This window comes from Castor canadensis, chromosome 11 (genome assembly GCF_047511655.1).
Source record: "Castor canadensis chromosome 11, mCasCan1.hap1v2, whole genome shotgun sequence".
NCBI classification, from domain to species: domain Eukaryota; kingdom Metazoa; phylum Chordata; class Mammalia; order Rodentia; family Castoridae; genus Castor; species Castor canadensis.
In genome coordinates this window covers 47,155,951-47,173,023 of record NC_133396.1, presented here as the reverse complement: position 1 = coordinate 47,173,023, position 17,073 = coordinate 47,155,951, and the positions used below count along the sequence as shown (strand labels likewise).

At 39.2% G+C, this 17,073-nt stretch overlaps 2 protein-coding genes across 8 annotated transcripts in view; one reads left to right on the top strand and one right to left on the bottom strand.

The window, feature by feature from the left end:
- Srr (serine racemase) overlaps positions 1-16,893 on the bottom strand; it is a 17,816-nt gene extending 923 nt beyond the window's left edge. The window contains exons 1-7 of one of the 6 annotated variants that reach the window (XM_074046611.1): positions 16,738-16,893; positions 13,597-13,776; positions 4,543-4,714; positions 2,770-2,896; positions 2,477-2,580; positions 414-533; positions 218-292 (exon numbers count right to left, since the gene is read on the bottom strand). In XM_074046611.1, coding sequence (XP_073902712.1) covers positions 218-292; positions 414-533; positions 2,477-2,580; positions 2,770-2,896; positions 4,543-4,710 — 594 coding nt within the window. In that variant the 5' untranslated portion in view covers positions 4,711-4,714; positions 13,597-13,776; positions 16,738-16,893. The other 5 variants (XM_074046613.1, XM_074046614.1, XM_074046616.1 and 2 more) reach the window with 5 other exon arrangements.
- Positions 1-17,073, top strand: part of Smg6 (SMG6 nonsense mediated mRNA decay factor) — a 266,332-nt gene that overhangs the window by 20,805 nt on the left and 228,454 nt on the right. The window contains exon 1 of one of the 2 annotated variants that reach the window (XM_074046588.1): positions 16,880-17,073. The exons of the other annotated variant lie outside the window; for it this stretch is intronic. Within the exon in view, the coding sequence (XP_073902689.1) occupies positions 16,986-17,073 (88 nt within the window). The 5' untranslated portion in view covers positions 16,880-16,985. Of the gene's footprint in view, positions 1-16,879 lie in introns of those variants that run through there. 2 annotated transcript variants of the gene reach the window in all.

Here is a 17,073-nt window from a genome sequence, read left to right as displayed (position 1 = left end):
GAGGTGGATTTAGGGGAAGGACTGAGAATGCTGCTTACTATGTAACTGCTTTTGCGCTATAAAGTTGTCAAGACAAAGATGGGCCTTCCTTCTAGAGTTTCAAGAGATGATGGGAAGGAATGGCAGTTGCAGGGAATGTTGAACACATACCTTCAGTGCACTAAAAAGCAAATAAATGTGCCTAAAACAGGAAGTCCTTCAGAAGCTGTTTTCTCACCTTAACTGTAATTGCTATTCCAGCAGCCATTCCTCCTCCCCCTACAGGCACCACCAGTGCATCTACCAAGGGAACCTTTGGTAAAAATATAAATAGACTAATTAATGAGCAGTTTTATATGTACATATAAAATTGAATCTACAGCCAAACAGCTTTCGCAGTAGCTAAATAGGAAGAACTAATTAGGCTGTTTTACCTGATTCAACACTTCCAGTGCAATTGTCCCTTGCCCAGCTATCACTGCCGGCTCCTGGTTGGGATGTACCATGATGCCTTCTGTTTCTTCCATAATTCTTTTTGTAACCTTTTCTCTGGACTGAAATAACATTAATTTGGTTTACTTCATTTAACACAATTCTCAAAAAATTTGACTTAATAATTAACACCTTTATTGACAATTTAACTGTTTTTCAGATTTGGTCAGTGAGGATAGATGTGGCAGTAGACAAAACATCCTGCCTTTAAGAGGGTTATATTCTTAGGGGTGGGATATAAGTAAATTTCTGATACCATGTTTAAGTATTTTGGAGCAAAGTGGAAGAATTTGTCCTATATGGACTGATCAGGAAGAGCCTCTGATAATGTGACAAATTACAGATATGAACAAATACTATTGATTCTGGAAGAATATTGAAAGAAGGTGGTCGTAGGTAGAAAGACTATAAGGCAAGAGTGGTTGTTCTTTCTGAGGAACTGCTAAGAAGTTGGTGTGACTGGCATGAAATGTTTCCAGCAGAATAACAGATGAGATGAGGTCAAAAAGATAGTAATGGGAAAGTGTGGTTCAAGTAGTAGAGTGCCTCCTTTGCAAGTGCAAAGTTCTGAGTTCAAACCCCAGTCCCACCAAAAATGAGTAAATAAGTAAAATAGCAAGCAGAAAACAAAAAATAAAGACGCATGAACTAGTTCATCCATGTCTTGGATGAATAGAAGTACTTTGGTTGCCTAGGGATATAGCTCAGTGATAGACTGCTTGGCATGCACAAGACCCTCGGCTCCATCCCAGTACCATAAAAACAAAACAAAAATTGACAGGTGCTGGTGGTTCACACCTGTAATCCTAGCCATTTGGAGGCTGAGATTGGGGTGATCATGGTTCAAGGCCAGACCAGGAAAATAGTTATCAAGATCCCACCTCCAAAATAGTCACAGCAAATGGACTGGAGGTGTGGCTCAAGAAGTAGAGCTTTTCAAATGCTAGGGCCAAAAATAAAACAAAAAACTTTGGTTTCACTATGTATGAGATTGAGAAGAGACAAGTTGTTTTTGGTGGGACTGGAGTTTGAACTCAGGGCTTCACACTTGCAAAACAGGTGCTCTACTGCTTGAGCCACACCTCCAGTCCAAGACAAATTATAACTTATTGATTGCTTTTGAAAACAGACTGTAGTGAGTGAGGATGCAAGCAGAGACCAGTTAGGCTGCTGAGTCTAGGTGATACTTAGTGTTGGTTTCAGTCAGGGTGGTAATGGTAGTTGGATTATGGAAATATTTTGAAAGGATAGATTTGGATGTGGGGTGTGAAAGGGCTAGCAAAATTTTTTTTGCTTGAGCAACTAGAAGGATAAGTGTTGCCATTTACTGAGATGAGAAAGACTAGAAAGGGAGAAATTGGGGAGTAAGATCCAGAGTTTGATTTTAGACATAGTAACTTTGAAACGCCACTAGAAACATCCAAGTAGAAGCTGGGTGCCAGTGGCTCATACCTATTATCCTAACTACTTGGGAGGCAGAGATACCAGGAGGACTGTGGTTTGAAGCCAGCCTGGGAAAAATAGTTTGTGAGACCCTATCTTGAAAATACTCAGCACAGAAAAAGGCTGTAAAGTGGCTCAAGCATTAAGAGTTGCCTACTTTGCATGCGTGAGGTCCTCAGTTCAAACCCCAGTGCTGCCAAAAAAAAAAAAAGAGACACACCAATGGAGTACTGGCCTAGCAAGCAGGAGGTTTTGAATTCAAACCCCAATACTGCCAAAAAATTTAGATTAAAAGACATCCAACTAGGAAAGTTTGGTAGCTGTTGGGTATAGAAGTCTGAAATTAAGGGGAGAGTTTAGGGCTGGACTTGTTGAGAATAGGTGATGTTTTAAACTAAAACTAATGTTATCAGCTGAATGAGTAGATAGAGAAAAGATTGGGCATGCTAACACTTGAGGGATGATGAGGAAACAAAGGAGACTAAGAGCATCCAGTAAGGTAGGAAGAACAGTTGGTCAAATGAGCCTGTTAAGGTGGTACTGAACCCTGCTTTCTCCTTACCTCATCACTCTGTTCACTATATACTATAGAGGCTCCATAGGCTTGTATTGCCAATTTCTTACAGTTGGGAGCTGTTTGGGGCACCACAATATAAGCAGGAATCCCTGGTAGGGGAAAAAATATGTTTAGTTAGTACAAGTCAGGAGAACTCAGGGTAAAAACTTACATTTCATTTTTCTTGTAATCAACTAAGGACTTCTTTAGAAATTCCCACAGGTAATTCTACTCTCACTGATACTTTTCTGCTTCTCTCAGTTGATCCTCCCCAGTACCGTGAGAAATTAATTCAGTACCTTCTAGTTTGGCAGCATAGGTGAGAGCCTGGCCATGATTTCCACTGCTGTGAGTAACAACAGCTTTGGGTTTCCCTTTTAAAGTGGCAGGTGTTAAGACTCTGATAGCATTAAGGGCACCACGAATCTGGAAAAGAAGGGTGGTAAACTCATTGTACAGTTGTGCATCGCTGAACCGTGGCGACATGATCTAAGAAATGTATCATGAGGTGATTTTGTTCTGCAAACACTATAGAGTGTACTTACACAAACTCAGCATACTATACACCTAGGCTACTTAGGTATAACCTGTTATACTTAGGCTACAAACCTATACAGCATGCTACTGTACTAAACAATAGTGTTAGCAATTACAACACAGTGGTATTTGTGTATATAAACACAGGAAAAGGCTAATAAAAATAAGGTATAAAGCTAAAAAATGACACACCTACAGGTGTACACTGTTAAGTGTACACTTAACATGAGTGTAGCTTATAGAACTGGTTTGCTCTGGGTGAGTGAATAGTGAGTAAATGTAAAGGTCAAGGACATTGTACATGACTGTAAACTTTATAAATGCCATAATTAAGCTACATTAAATTAGAATATTTTTCTTCAATAATAAATAAACCATAGCTTAGTGTAACTATTTACAAATGTTTAATTTAAAAAAAAAATTTGGGGAGGCTGGTGGAGTGGTTTAAGGGGTAAGAGGACCTGCCTTGCAAATATAAGGCCCTGAGTTCAAACCCCAATGCTGCCAAAAAAAATAAAATAAAATTTTTTTGGCGCCAGGCAGGTGCTCCAACACTTGAACTACTACACCAGCCCTCTTTTGTGTTCAGTATTTTCGAGATAGGGTCTTGAGATACCGTGATCTTCCTGGTCTCTGCCTTCTGAGTTGAAAGCTTCCTTTTATGTTTGGTTTTGAGACAGAATCTTGCTATGTACATTCAAGCTGACCTTGAACTTATGATTGTCCTGCCTCAGCCTCTCAAGTGCTAGAATTACAGACCTGTCCTGTGTCACCAGAAAGCTTTTTTTTTTTTTTTTGGGAAAGGGATGGGGAGGTGCAGCACTGCATTTGAACTCAGGGACTCATGCTTGCTAGGCAGGCGCTCTTACAGTTTGAGCCACTGCCAGCCCTTTTTTTCTGATTGTTTTTTTCGAGATACAGTCTCTTGAACTATATCCCTGGGGATGGCTTTGAACTAATCTCTGCCTTTTATTTTTTTGTTCTTTCAGTATTGGGGTTTGAAATCAAAGCCTACACCTTGAGCCACTCCAGCAACCCTTTCTTTTGTATTGGGTATTTTCAAGATAGGGTCTTGCAAACTATTTGTTCAGGCTGGCCTTGAACTACAGTCCTCCTGATCTCTGTCTCCTGAGTAGTTAGGATTATAGGCATGAGCCACGGGCACCCGGCAATAATACATATTTATGTATAAATATGTAACTTTAATTATAAGGAATTTTTAGAGTATGTAAAAGTGGTTTATCAATACTATGATGCTAGGTAACCAGGATTTGAGTGTGAGGTTTTTTTCCTGGCACTGGCATTTGAACTCAGGGCCTCATGCTTGCTAGGCAGGTGCAACTTGAGCCACCCCACCAGCCCAGTGACCAGTACTTGAAAAGGAAATTTCTTCAAACTTTTTTTTTTTCCCAACTGCAAAAAGGTGTTAATTTACTGCAAGCTACCTCACTGGCTGTTCCTGTTCTGGAGGATTAAATTTACATGTTAAAGGGGTTGGAAAACATACATGATACATTAAGAAGGGGAATTTTTACCTTAAAAGATCCAGTTTTCTGAAAGAGTTCACACTTGAAGAAAAGATTGCGCCCTGCTACTTGATTCAAAATGGAGCTTGTTAGCACTGGTGTGAGGTGGATATAATCTCGAATGTTGATATGAGCTTTTTCAACATCGGCAAAGGAGATGCAGTACTGAGCACACATGGTTCTGAAATCCAGGAATAAAAAGAGGTCAAAGCAAAATCTGAGACAAGGTGTTCATTGAAAAGATTTTATAATACTGGAGAATAGACCTGAGGCCTGTAGTGCTATTGGAACTGTCTAAATTATTAAAATTACAGAATTTCTGTGCAAGGGACTTATCTTGAAGCTGAAGTAAGTTTTCTGGTGAAGCTGAAGTAGGTTTTCTGGTGCTTATGGATGCTCAAGCTCACTCTCCAACTCATACCATTCTTGTCTTGGCATTGCCACTGGTTTGCACCTTTTCATCATTGTTGTAAAACTGCTTGAATGAATTGAGTTCAAAATCTGCTATAAGTTTTTTTGTGAGACAGCTCACTAGGTTATTGGGGCTGGTCTTGAACTCATGGGCTTAAGGGAGTCTCCTGCCCCAGTCTCCTGGATGCTGGGACTATAGGCATGAACATTGTACTTGGCTTAAATTTTTATTTTAAATTAACAGCCATGAATGGTGGCACATGTCTGTAATCCTAGCTCTTGGGAGGCTAGGGCAGGAAGACCAAGAGTCCAAGGGCAGCCAGGGCTACATAGTCAAACTCTTATCTCAAACAAAACAAAACAAACTAAAAACAAAACAAAAGGGGCTGGAGATATAGCTCAGTGGTTTAGTGTTTGCCTCGTATTCATGAGGTCCTGAGTTCAATCCCTGGTACCACAAAAAAGAAAAAAACAAAAAACCAAAAAAAACAAAACAAAAGCAGGTGCCAATGGCTCACACCTATAATCCTAGCTACTCAGGAAGCAGAGATCAGGAGGATTGTGGTTCGAAGCCAGTCCTGGCAAAATAGTTCATGAGACCCTATTGAAAAAACCCAACACAAAAAAAAGGCTGGTGGAGTGACTCAAGGTGTAGTTCAAATCTTGGTACTGCAAAAAAAAAAAAAAAAAAAAAGAAAAGAAAAAGCCACACACTCATGCACACTTCTAAGGAGTCTGAAATGCCTTCTTTGTGCAGAATATAGGGCATGAGATATTTGATACCCACTGCCAAAATGATTCCCAGAAGACTTGTAGATTATATCAATTTATACTACACCAGCAGTTTCCAAAGGATGTCCATTTGCCTTTATCCTTATTATATCATTTTTATCTGTCAAATTGTCTAGTATTTTATATTACTATGATTGAGCATTTATTCTGTATATGTTCTGTTCTTTTGTGAATTTTTTTTTTTGTGGTACTGGGGGTTTGAACTCAGGGCCTTGCTAAGCAGGTGCTCTACCACTTGAACCACACTGCCAGTCCCTTTTGCTTTGGTTATTTTTGAGATAGGGTCTTGCTTTATGCCTGGGTTGGCCTGGACCTGGTCCTCCTGTTATGCTTCCCTATGTAGCTGGGATGACAGGTATGTATTAACTCCCAGCGTGATTGAAATGGGAGGATCCTGTTTTTGCCCAGGCTATCCTTGAGTTGTCACCCCTCCCAAATAGCTAGGATAACAGACTTGAGCCACCAGGCCCAGCTCTTGAAATGCCACATTTATCAAAAAAATTAAATTTCTATTAATGCTTGAGGCTTTTGTATTTTGTTCCATTGATAGACTGTCGATTCTTTTTGTAGGTATACATTTTTGTTGTTGTTTGTAATACTGGGAATCAAACTCAGGGCCTTGTGCCTGCTAACTAAGCACTCTTATCACTGAACTACATCCCTAACCTTCCAATTATGCATTGTATTAAGTTCTTGATTACTCATTCTAAAATTTGTTGGCTTTTCTCGTAGATGAATTCTTCCAAGTAAATTTTAGAATTCCTTTAACAAGGTTGCCAGAAATTCCATTGTAAGATTTATAAATGAATGATTGACACTTGAAAAGTCTTGGGCTGGCAGAGTGGCTAAAGTGCTAGTGTCTGTCTGCCCAGTAAGTGTGAGGACCTCAGTTCAAAGCCCAGTACTGCTGAAATAAAAGAAAAAATACTGAGTCTTTCCATAAACATGGGTGTCTTTTAATTTAGGAGTCATTTTTAGATTTCTTAGTAAAGTTTTATGTCTCATATGTATCTGATTAAATTTATTCCAAAGTATGATCTACTTTTGTATTTGAGGTATTTTTACCATTAGATTTTAAAATTACTTAATAATATGTTAATGTAAACTAGTAATTACTTATCATGTAATAGGACAATTTCTTAGATTATCTTGTTTTTTTTTGGTGGGGGAAGGAAGGGAGTAGTAGTGCTGGTGGAACCCAGGCAAAACCCTCAGCCTCAGCTTTGTTTTATAGTTGTTTCTCCTCACCCTTAAAAAAATTTTTTTCTAGCTTCAGATATGATTTAATGTAGCATTCAAATAATACCTTGCCAGGTGCTGGTGGCACAGACCTGTAATTCTAGCTACTCAGGAGGCAGAGATTAGGAGAATTTTGATTCAAAGCCAGTTCTTGAGACCCTATCGAAAAAACCCACCATAAAAAGGGGCTGGCACAGTGGCTCATGGGGGTAAGAGCACCTGCTTAGCAAGGATGAGGCCCTGAGTTCAAACTGCAGTGTTGCCAAAAAAACCTAAAATGATGAAGAGCATTATTCCTATTAGCTTTTTCTTTTCTTTTTTTTTTTAAAATACAGGGTCTTGCTATATAGCCCAGGAGACCTTGAAATCTTCCTGCCTTGGCCTTTTCCTAGTACTTCTTTCCAAGTCCTATGACTCTTAACTTTATTATCTTGAGTCACTTCACTTACATCTGAACCAGTTTTTTTCTTTTTTTGGTGGGACTGGGGTTTGAATTCAGGGCTTTGTACTTGCAAAGCAGGTACTCTACTGCTTGAGCCACACCTTCAGCCCATTTTTGCTCTGGTTATTTTGGAGACGGCGGTGATGGTGGGGGGGTGTCTTGAACTATTTGCCTGGGCTGGCCTCAAAGCAAAGTTATCTCCACCTCAGCCTCCTAAGTAGCTAGGACTACAAGCGTGAGCCACGAAAGCCTAGCCTAACTGTGGCTTGAAGAAAGGAATGTACACCTGCTTTCTAATCTTTTTTTTTGTTGTTGTTATTTTGCATTTTGCAGTGCTGGGGATTGAACCCAGGGCTTCATGAATGCTACAGTAGTGCTCTATACCCCAGCCCTCCTCACCCTTTTAAAGAAAACTTGGCTGGGGTCTTGACTCAAATAGTGTAGGGTACCTATCTTGCAAGCTCAAGGCCCTGAGTTCAAACCCCAGTACCACCAAAAAAAACCAAACCCTCTAATACTTTACCTTATAAATATAATTCAGAAAATTCTTTGAATTTTCTACCTTCTCATGAATTGATTTCAGTAGCTTCCACTGAGCTATAGCCCTAGCCCCAGTAATAATTTTTTGACAAAATAACCTAAAATTTCAAATGTATTAGTATAAAGTTGTATATATTAATATTTCAAAATAGCCTCCATATCTGGTTTGTTCATTTTTTCCTGTCAACAAATATATATATATTTTTAGATTTAAAATTTTTTAAATTGTTTATACATTTATTCATATGTATACACATTGTTTGGGCCATCTCTCCCGAGTATGCCCCCTGTCTCCACCTTCCCCTTCCCCCCACACTTCCAGGCAGAACCTGTTCTGCCCTCTTCTCCAATTTTGTTGGAGAGAAAAGAGATAATAAGAAAGACAGCATTTTTGCTAGCTTGAGATAAAGACAGGTATACATAGATTCCTAGCATTATTTCCATACACGTGTATTACAACCCAAATTGGTTCATCTCTACCAGACCTCTTATGCTAGTAAATTTTTAAAAATCTTTGGTTGCTGTATCCCAGGACTTAAAAAAAAAAGATTTATTATTTTCACCATTCATTTAGGCTCATTTCAATGGAGAATGAGCATGCAGAACTCCTGACACCACCATTCTAGAAGTATCATTTGTCTTTATAAAGTATTTACACATGTGAATTTTAATTTCCTCGGAATTTTATGAAAGAGGGGGAAGGATTTCAGCCCTCAAGGTGAGGCTGAGATGTTGAGTAACTTGGCTAAAGTTAGAAGACGTGTCAGTTATGTGCTGACCCACGAAGTAATTACCTGCTGTGTCCTAAGTATAAAAAATGTTGCTCAGGCATGGTGGCGCACACCTGTAATCCCAACACTCAGAAGGATCGTGAGTTCAAAGGCAGACTGAGCTGCACAGCAAGATACCTCCCTTCCTCCCCCAAAAGTAGAACAACCTAGCATGCACAAGGTCCTGAGTTCAATCTCCAATAACAAAAGAAAAAAAGGTGTTGAATGAGGTTTACTGTGTAGGTTACAGGTAATCACGGCACAGAGTAAAGTACTGGAGCAAAGCATATAGTGTTTTAATTGATACATAACTTTACAAATTTATGGGGTACAGTATAATTCTCTACACATAAAACAATCTGTGATGACCCAATAAGGACAATTAACATTTCCCTCTCCTTAAACACTTGTGTTGGGGAGCTCCAGACTCCTCTCCCAGTTCTTTATAAAATATAAAATAAGTTGTGAACTACAGTCACTCTATGTTGTAGAATATTAGAACTTATTTCTCCTATCTAATTGAAGAATATGGTATTTATATGTACCTAGTCCATATTGAATAAGAATTAGTATTTTGGTTCCTAATCTTGTTTTTCTTGTAAATAGGAGTTTGCTCAAAACAAAGCAGCACAATACACGGTGGTGAAGAGAAGACTGAAAACCAGTTTCCTAGTTGAATTTCAGTTCAACTAGTAGCTGGTATCTTGGGTAAGTCAGCCTTTTCATCTGCAAAATGGTGCTGACAGGACCAACCCCTTCTAAGTTCGAAGATTAACTACACTGTGCTTAGAACTGACCCTGATGTAGTTGGTATGTGTGGCTGCTAAGTAGATTCTATTAGTGAAAGAATGGAGTTAAAATACTGAATTTCCCCAGAGGTATAGTCAGCTTCCTAAAATGCTTAACTTCCAAAGTTGAGAATGATTTCTCAGGATACAGTGCTTAGCAAAACCGGTCCATTCATATTCTCCACTCTCAGCAGGTCAAATGTGAGACTGAGTTAAGACAACACCCCTGCAGGAAATGACTGAGAACCTCTACAGTCATCCCGTTCACATACTGCCATCACATTTAAGAATGTGATTTATACAAATTAATGCAAAGAAAAACATACATTAATGTTTAAATTTTCTCTTGATGGTTAAGAATCACTATCTAAATCTATTAAACTATTGTAAGATGCTAATTAAGAGCCAATTAAGGTCTGGGCATATTGATACAGGCATGTAATCCCACCCAGCACGAGAGGCTGAGGAAGGAGGATCTTGAGTTGGATCCCTTGCCTAGCAGGCATAAAGCCCTGGACTGGATCCCCAGCACAGGAAAAACAAACACGTTCAATTCTAAGGTTTCTTCAGGGTAACTTTTAAAACATTCATTGTATGGCTCCAAAGTAGTCATTGTACCATGTTCAATCAGTCCTGTTAAAGTTCTAAAAATCAGGGCTCAAGCCCTTAGTGCTAAATATATCTTCTAAGACAGGAAAAAACAAAGTGTACCTCAATACATGGCTCTAAGCTGAATAGAACACAATCATCTTCTATCCCTATCCTTACCAACCCCAAGTACCCACTTTCCTGGGAAGCGATCCTGTTTTGGGTATTCAGTGCCTCTGCAAACATAATATACACGTCCACATTTTCCCTCCCTTAATATCATACTCTGAGACAAAACAAATAAAAACCTTGTAAATTGAGCTTCTTACGGGAAACTGTCAACATCTTAAATTTTATGAATGTAAACATTTGATGCCAAAAGAAAGTTTTTTACAAACTCAATTTTTTTAAGTATATGAAATTTCCAGTTTCCAATTTATCATTTTATCTCACACTAGTTCTAAGGCATTTAGCTCCTTGGCATCATTTGAATCAGCCTAACATGTGGCTTTACTACTGACCATGGAGCTAAACAAACAAAATGCCAAGTAACTTGTATATGACTGGGACAAGAAATAGACCTTAGATGGTGACTAGGTGTCAACAAATATTAAGTACGTTCTATATGTTAGTTTGAGATATAGTTAGATAAATAGATTTGTCCCTGTCTTCATAAAGCTTACAATCTAGTGGCAGATGTATAATAATGTATAAATACATGCATATAAATATGTATAATTTTTTTCACAGTATTGGGGTTTTAACTCATGGCTTCACACTTGTTGCTAGGAAGGTGCTGACCCACTTGAGCCATGTCCCTAACCTTTTTGTGTTATTTTTCCTTTTCTTGTGTACTGGGGTTTGAACTCACAGGCTACACCTTGAGCCACTCCATCACCTTTTTTGTGATGGGTATGTTTGAGATAGGACTTTGTGAACTATTTGCCCTGGCCAGCTTCGAACTGTGATCCTCCTTAGTAGCTGGGATTGCATGTGTGAGCCACTGGTGCCTGTCTTTCTGTTATTTCTCAAACAGGGTCTTGAGGTTATACCCTGGCCAGCCTGGACCTTGATCTTTCACGCCTCCCTCAGGCTGGAAGTGTCAGGGGTAGTGTGCCTGCTCTGCAAGCACAAAGCCCTAAGTTGTGCCTCCTTTGTAGTTGGGATGACAGGTGCACACCACCACACCCAGCTTTTGTTGGCTGAGATGTGGGGGGAGGGCAGGTCTCATGAACTTTTTTGTCTAGGCTGGCCTTGAAATGCTCTCAAAATTATAGGCATGATTCACTGGTGCCATGTAGTTACAAATTTTGACAGGTGTTATTAGGGAAGTGTGTTAAGAGAGAGTACTATAAATGGGGGCCTTTCTTAGATCAGGGAAAGAGGTTAAGGAAGGGCCTATACAGAAGTTATGATCAATAGGATGAATGAGTTGGAGTAGAGGAGAAAGTGTTTCAGGTAGAGGGAACAATATGTGAAGACTTTAAGATCTTAGGTAAAGAGCTGGGCATATTCTGGTAACTTAAAGATGGCAATAGGTCTGAAAATAGTGATCATAAAGGATATGATAAGAGTAAACTTGGCAGGATTCAGATCAGAGACTGACTTATGGTTTCTTTTTTTTTTTTTTTTTTTTTGGCGGTACTGAGGTTTGAACTCAGGGCTTCACACTTGCTAGGCAGGCCTTTTATCACTTGAGCCATGTCCTTAGCCTCCCTTTTTTTTGTTTTTTTTTTGGAAATGGGTCTTGCTATGTAGCCCAGGCTGGTCTTGAATTTTCATTCCTCTTGCTTCTGCCTCCTGAGTACTGGGATTATAGATATGTATCACCATACCTATTTTTTTGGGGGGGGGAGGGGTACTGTGGATTGAACTCAGGGCCACTTGAGCCACTCCATGAGTCTACAGTTTTTACAAGAATAATGGAATGCTATTAAATTTTGAGCAAATCACGTTAGAATACACACACAGATACACACACACGCACATCTCCAGGTTGGCTTTGAACTTGTGATCTGCCTGAGCACTGGGATTCCAGTGTGTGCCACCACACCTGTCTTAGAATTTATATTTTTAGAAAATCATTCTGGGTACATTATAGTGAATGAAAAGATGAAAAGGATACAAAAATGGAGTCAGGAAGTCTAGTTGAAAGGTATTTCAGTTTTCCACATTAAGGCTAAAGGGTCTTTTTTTTTTTTTTTTTTTTTTTAGTGAAAGTGATAAAGTTTATTAGGAAAGGAATATACTCTAAATAGATTGAAAATGGCTGACGGAGTGGCTCAAGTGGTAGAGCGCCTTCCTGCCAAGCAAGCATGAGGCCCTGATTTCAAACCCCACTGCCACCAAAAAAAAAAAAAAAAAAAAAAATCTGGGGTAGAGTGAAAGTGTGTTGTCGCTAGAGAAAATAACTGAGAATTTTTTTTAGAAAACATTTAAGATGCATTTTGGAAACACAAACCCAATTTAAAAAATGGGTAAAGAATTTGAATAGAAATTTCTCCAGATAAGATACACAGATGACTAAAAAGCACATGAAAAAAATTCTCAAAATCACTGATTGTTAGAGAAATAAAATCAAAACCACAAGATACCACCTTACACCTGTGAGCATGGTTACAATTAAAAAAATCAAAACAATCAGAAAATATTGACAAGTATATAGTAAAATTGGAACCCTTATGCACTGTTAGTGGGAATGTAAAATGGTACAGCTGCTATAGTAAACGCTATGTTGGTTCCTCAAAAAATCAGCCATAGAATTATATGACCTAGCAATTCCACTATTAGATAAAGACCCAAAAGAATTGAAAGCAGGGTCTCAAAGAGTTATTTGTATACCTAATACAAATATATAGCTGTATTAATCATAATAACAAAAAGATAGAAGCATCCCAAATGTCCATGAACAGAGGAATGACAATATATAATGTGGTGTGTACATACAATGGAATATTATTCAGCTTTAAAAAGAAGGAAATTCTGACATATGGTGTAATATGGATGAATGCTGAGGACATTATGCTAAGTGAAATAAGCCAGTCACAAAAAAGACATATACTGCTTGATTCTACTTATATGAGATTATCTACGGAATTCAAATTCATAGAAGAATGGTTGTCAAGGCTGGGGAGTTAGGGGAATAGGGAATTTAATAGGTATGGCATTCTGGAGATTGCACAACAATAGGAATGTATTTAACTAAAGAACCATACATTTAAATGGATAAAATGGTAAGTTTTATGTGTATTTTACCACAATTAAAAAACACACACACAAAAAAGATGTATTTTGGAGGTTGTAATTAGGCATCTTGGTTGCAAGTGATAGAAACCCAATTTGAACTAACTTAGGCAAAAGATAAGGGAGTCCTGATTTACTGGCCCATGAATCCAGGAAGAGTTGAACAAACCATGGGAGGGCAGAATATAGAGTCTCAGGTGCAACTGGAACCAGGGACTTGATAGCTTCTGGGATATGCTCAGTTTCTCACCTCTGCTGCTTTTTGCATGTTGGCGTCTTTTTCTTTGCAGACCAGCTTGCTCCATACGGCAGGAGACGTGGCTGCTGAGAGCTCCTGTGTTTTACATTTTATGGCTTCCACATTGGAGAAGAATGTTCTTTCTCAATTTCAGTTCAAAAAATTCTTGGTAAGGAATTCTGACTGACCCATCTTGGCCCAGGATCAGTGACCAAGGGTGTGAGGTCATTTAAGAAGTACCAAGCAATAGAAGTATTTACAGAAACATGAAAAAGAAACAAAATGAGATGTATAACATAATATCAGTTACATATACATGTAAAACATTATATATTATCCAAAGATACATGTATATTCAAGGACATATCAAACACATCAGTCACTACCCAAGTTTGACGAGATGGAACATGAGTGGGAATTGAAATGAAGAGCAAAAAGGTAAGAATGGCCTTGTTGGCAGTGAACAAAATACTGGCTCAATTCTCTGCACCTGAGGGAAAATCAAGCAAAAAAAGGGAATGATGGAAGAAAGAAAGAAGGAAAAAAAGCAACGAGAAAAAGAGAAAAATGTATTTTTTTTTATTATTTTATTATTCATATGTGCATACAAGGATTGGGTCATTTCTCCCCCGAAAAATGTATTTCTGAGTGGGAGTGAATTGAATGTGCGGAGTGAGGAAGATGGAGGTATCAAAGATAACGCCTGGATTTTGACTTAGATGGTGGTATAATTCATTGAGTTTTTTTTTTTTTTTTTTGGAGACAAAGTCTTGTTATGTAGCCCAGGCTGGTCTTGAATTTATGATCCTCTGCCACAGACTACTGAGTGCTAGGATTAGACACCTGGCTTAATTTACTGAGATTTAAGACTAGTGAATAAGTATTTGAGAGAAAAACCAGAAATTTGATAAACTAAGTTTGAATTGCTTATAAGGCATCTAAGAGAATATCTTGTTTTTTTTCTTTACTGTTTAAAATATTTTATTGCAAGTTTGGCAGTACTGGGGTTTGATCTCGGGCTCATACTTGCTAGGCAGGTGCTCTCCTACTTGAGCCACTTTGTCAGCTGCTCTAGTTATTTTGAAGATGGTGTCTCACAAACTATTTGCCCGGACTGACCTCAAATTTTGATCCTCCAGATCTCAATCTCGTAAGTAGCTAGGATTACAGGTGTGAGCCACCAGCGCCTAGCTCCAGTTTATTAAATAATAAAAGCATTATGGCTACAAATTTTCTCCAATACTGCTTTAATGATATACCTGGATTCAGTTATGCAATATTTTCATTATCTTAATTTCTAAAGAACCCATGATCTTAGTCTTGTTTGTTTATTTATTTACTGAGATGAGGTCTTGCTATGTTGCCCAACTGGGTTGCAAATTCCCAAGTAGCTGGGACTACAGGTGCATATTATTGCACCTGGCTGTTCTTTTTTGACTTGAGTTATTTAAAACTTTATGTTTAACAAAGTTACAAATGGTTAGAAATTTTCTGATTTATTTTATTTTATTTTTTTATTTTCGGTGGTACTGAGGGTTGAACTCAGGGCCTTGTGCTTTCTAGTTAGGAGCTCTATCACTTGAGCCACTCCACCAGCCCTGGAATTTTTCTTAATTTGTATACATTTCTAGTTTAATTACTTAAATTATTATTATTTATTGACTTATTATTTAAGTCAGTAAATGTGACTTGTACAGTTTTCATTTTTAGATACTGAATTCATCTGTCCCCCGTTGTACACCATCAAATCCCCTTTCTTTCACAAAGTTAACCACTTTAAAATGTTTGGTATGTATTCCACACTTTTGTGATGTGCTCATATAGAATAGAAATTTACATATATAATAAATGGTTTTGCTGCACAGAGAACCATACTATATATATTGTTCTACAAATAATTTTTAAAGGAAAAACATTTAATGATACATCATAAATACTGTTACACATCAACACATAAAGGTATTTTAATTCTTTAAACTCAGAAACTTTCAACGTAACAGGCCTAAATATGTTTGTCTTTTCATTTCTTTTTCTTCTAATTTTTTTTTTCCTAGTACTGGGTGTTAAACCCAGAATATGCTAGGCTATCATTGAGTCACACCTCCAACCCTTTTAAATTTTATTTTGAGACAGGGTCTTGCTAAATTGCCTGGGCTGGCTTTGTGCTTGCAATCCTCTGCCTCAGACTCCTGAATGTGTAATCCTAGCATTCACAAATGAATGCTAGGCAAAGCCTGCCTGCCCGGCTTTGAATTAGTTTTAAATACTTTGTCCTATTTCTCTCATATCTGTTAGCAAAGGTTGCTTTTTGCTCTGGCCACTCAAGTCATTTCCCTTTTTTTGAGCTGTTTAATCTTTTCACACAGTTCTTGTTTTTCTCTTTACGCTTAACCTTCTGATGTGAAGTTGTCTGTCACATAATAGGAATACCTCTATTAGGGTCAAGTCTTTTATGCTCAAAGAAAAATTGGTAAGTATTCTTTGAGGGTTTAGAGGTCAATGGACAGACGGTGTGCGGCCTCAAGAGGGAGGGAACCTTGGGGAGGCGTTTCCCCACATCAGTTTTTTATAGAGGCTCATGGTCAAAAACGGTCAAAGTACCCGTTTTTTGGTCTGGTTAAAATTTAAAAATGGAATAAAAAAATCAACTTATCCAAAGAAGTAATTTTTTAAAAAACCCACAGTGATCCAGAAATTCCCAAATCGACTGGTAACGCCTCCTGATTTACTTCCACCCCACTTTCTTCAGCAAGAGCCAACCATACTGAAAATATTTTTTAAACGTCAGAAGGTTTGGGGATGAACTTGGCCTTAAAGAAAAAAAGACTTCCCCTGGGCAACTTACTTCCTCAGTTCCCTGGGATTTGGTTTCCTTATCTTAAACACGGGGATAATGATTACTCTTACAAGATCTTTAAGGTTCCCCAACAAAAGCCTAGGACTCTAGTCCGGGCCCGTGACGGGAGACCCTGGCGTAAAATGACTGGAGAAGGCAGGATTGTGGGGTGTCTCCGCCAGCTCGAGCCCCACACCAGCATCATTGTCCTGGGTGGCCACCAAACAGCACCTGCAGTCACCGCCGCGAACACCCGCCTCACACCACACCACACCTTACCTCACCTCGCCTTGCTTCGCCTCACCGGAGACTCTTACCTGTAGCCGCGGCGCACCTTCCTCGGCCACAGGTCTGCGCACGCGCAGCGTACGCCTCTCCCGCCTACCTCAAACGCGCGTTCTGGAGTTTTTCCGTCCAGTTCGGCCACCGTCGTTGGAGGGAGGGCAGGCGGGAGGGGGCGGGGAAAAGGGTGGGAGTGAGTGAGCGCGCGCCGCCCGTCCGTCGTGGTTTCCTGGCTGCGCGCGGCGCCGGCGGAGTTGCTGCAGCTGTAGCACCAGCGGCGAAGATGGCGGAGGGGTTGGAGCGTGTGCGGATCTCCGCCTCGGAGCTGCGAGGGATCCTAGCCACTCTGGCTCCCCAGGCCGGGAGCCGAG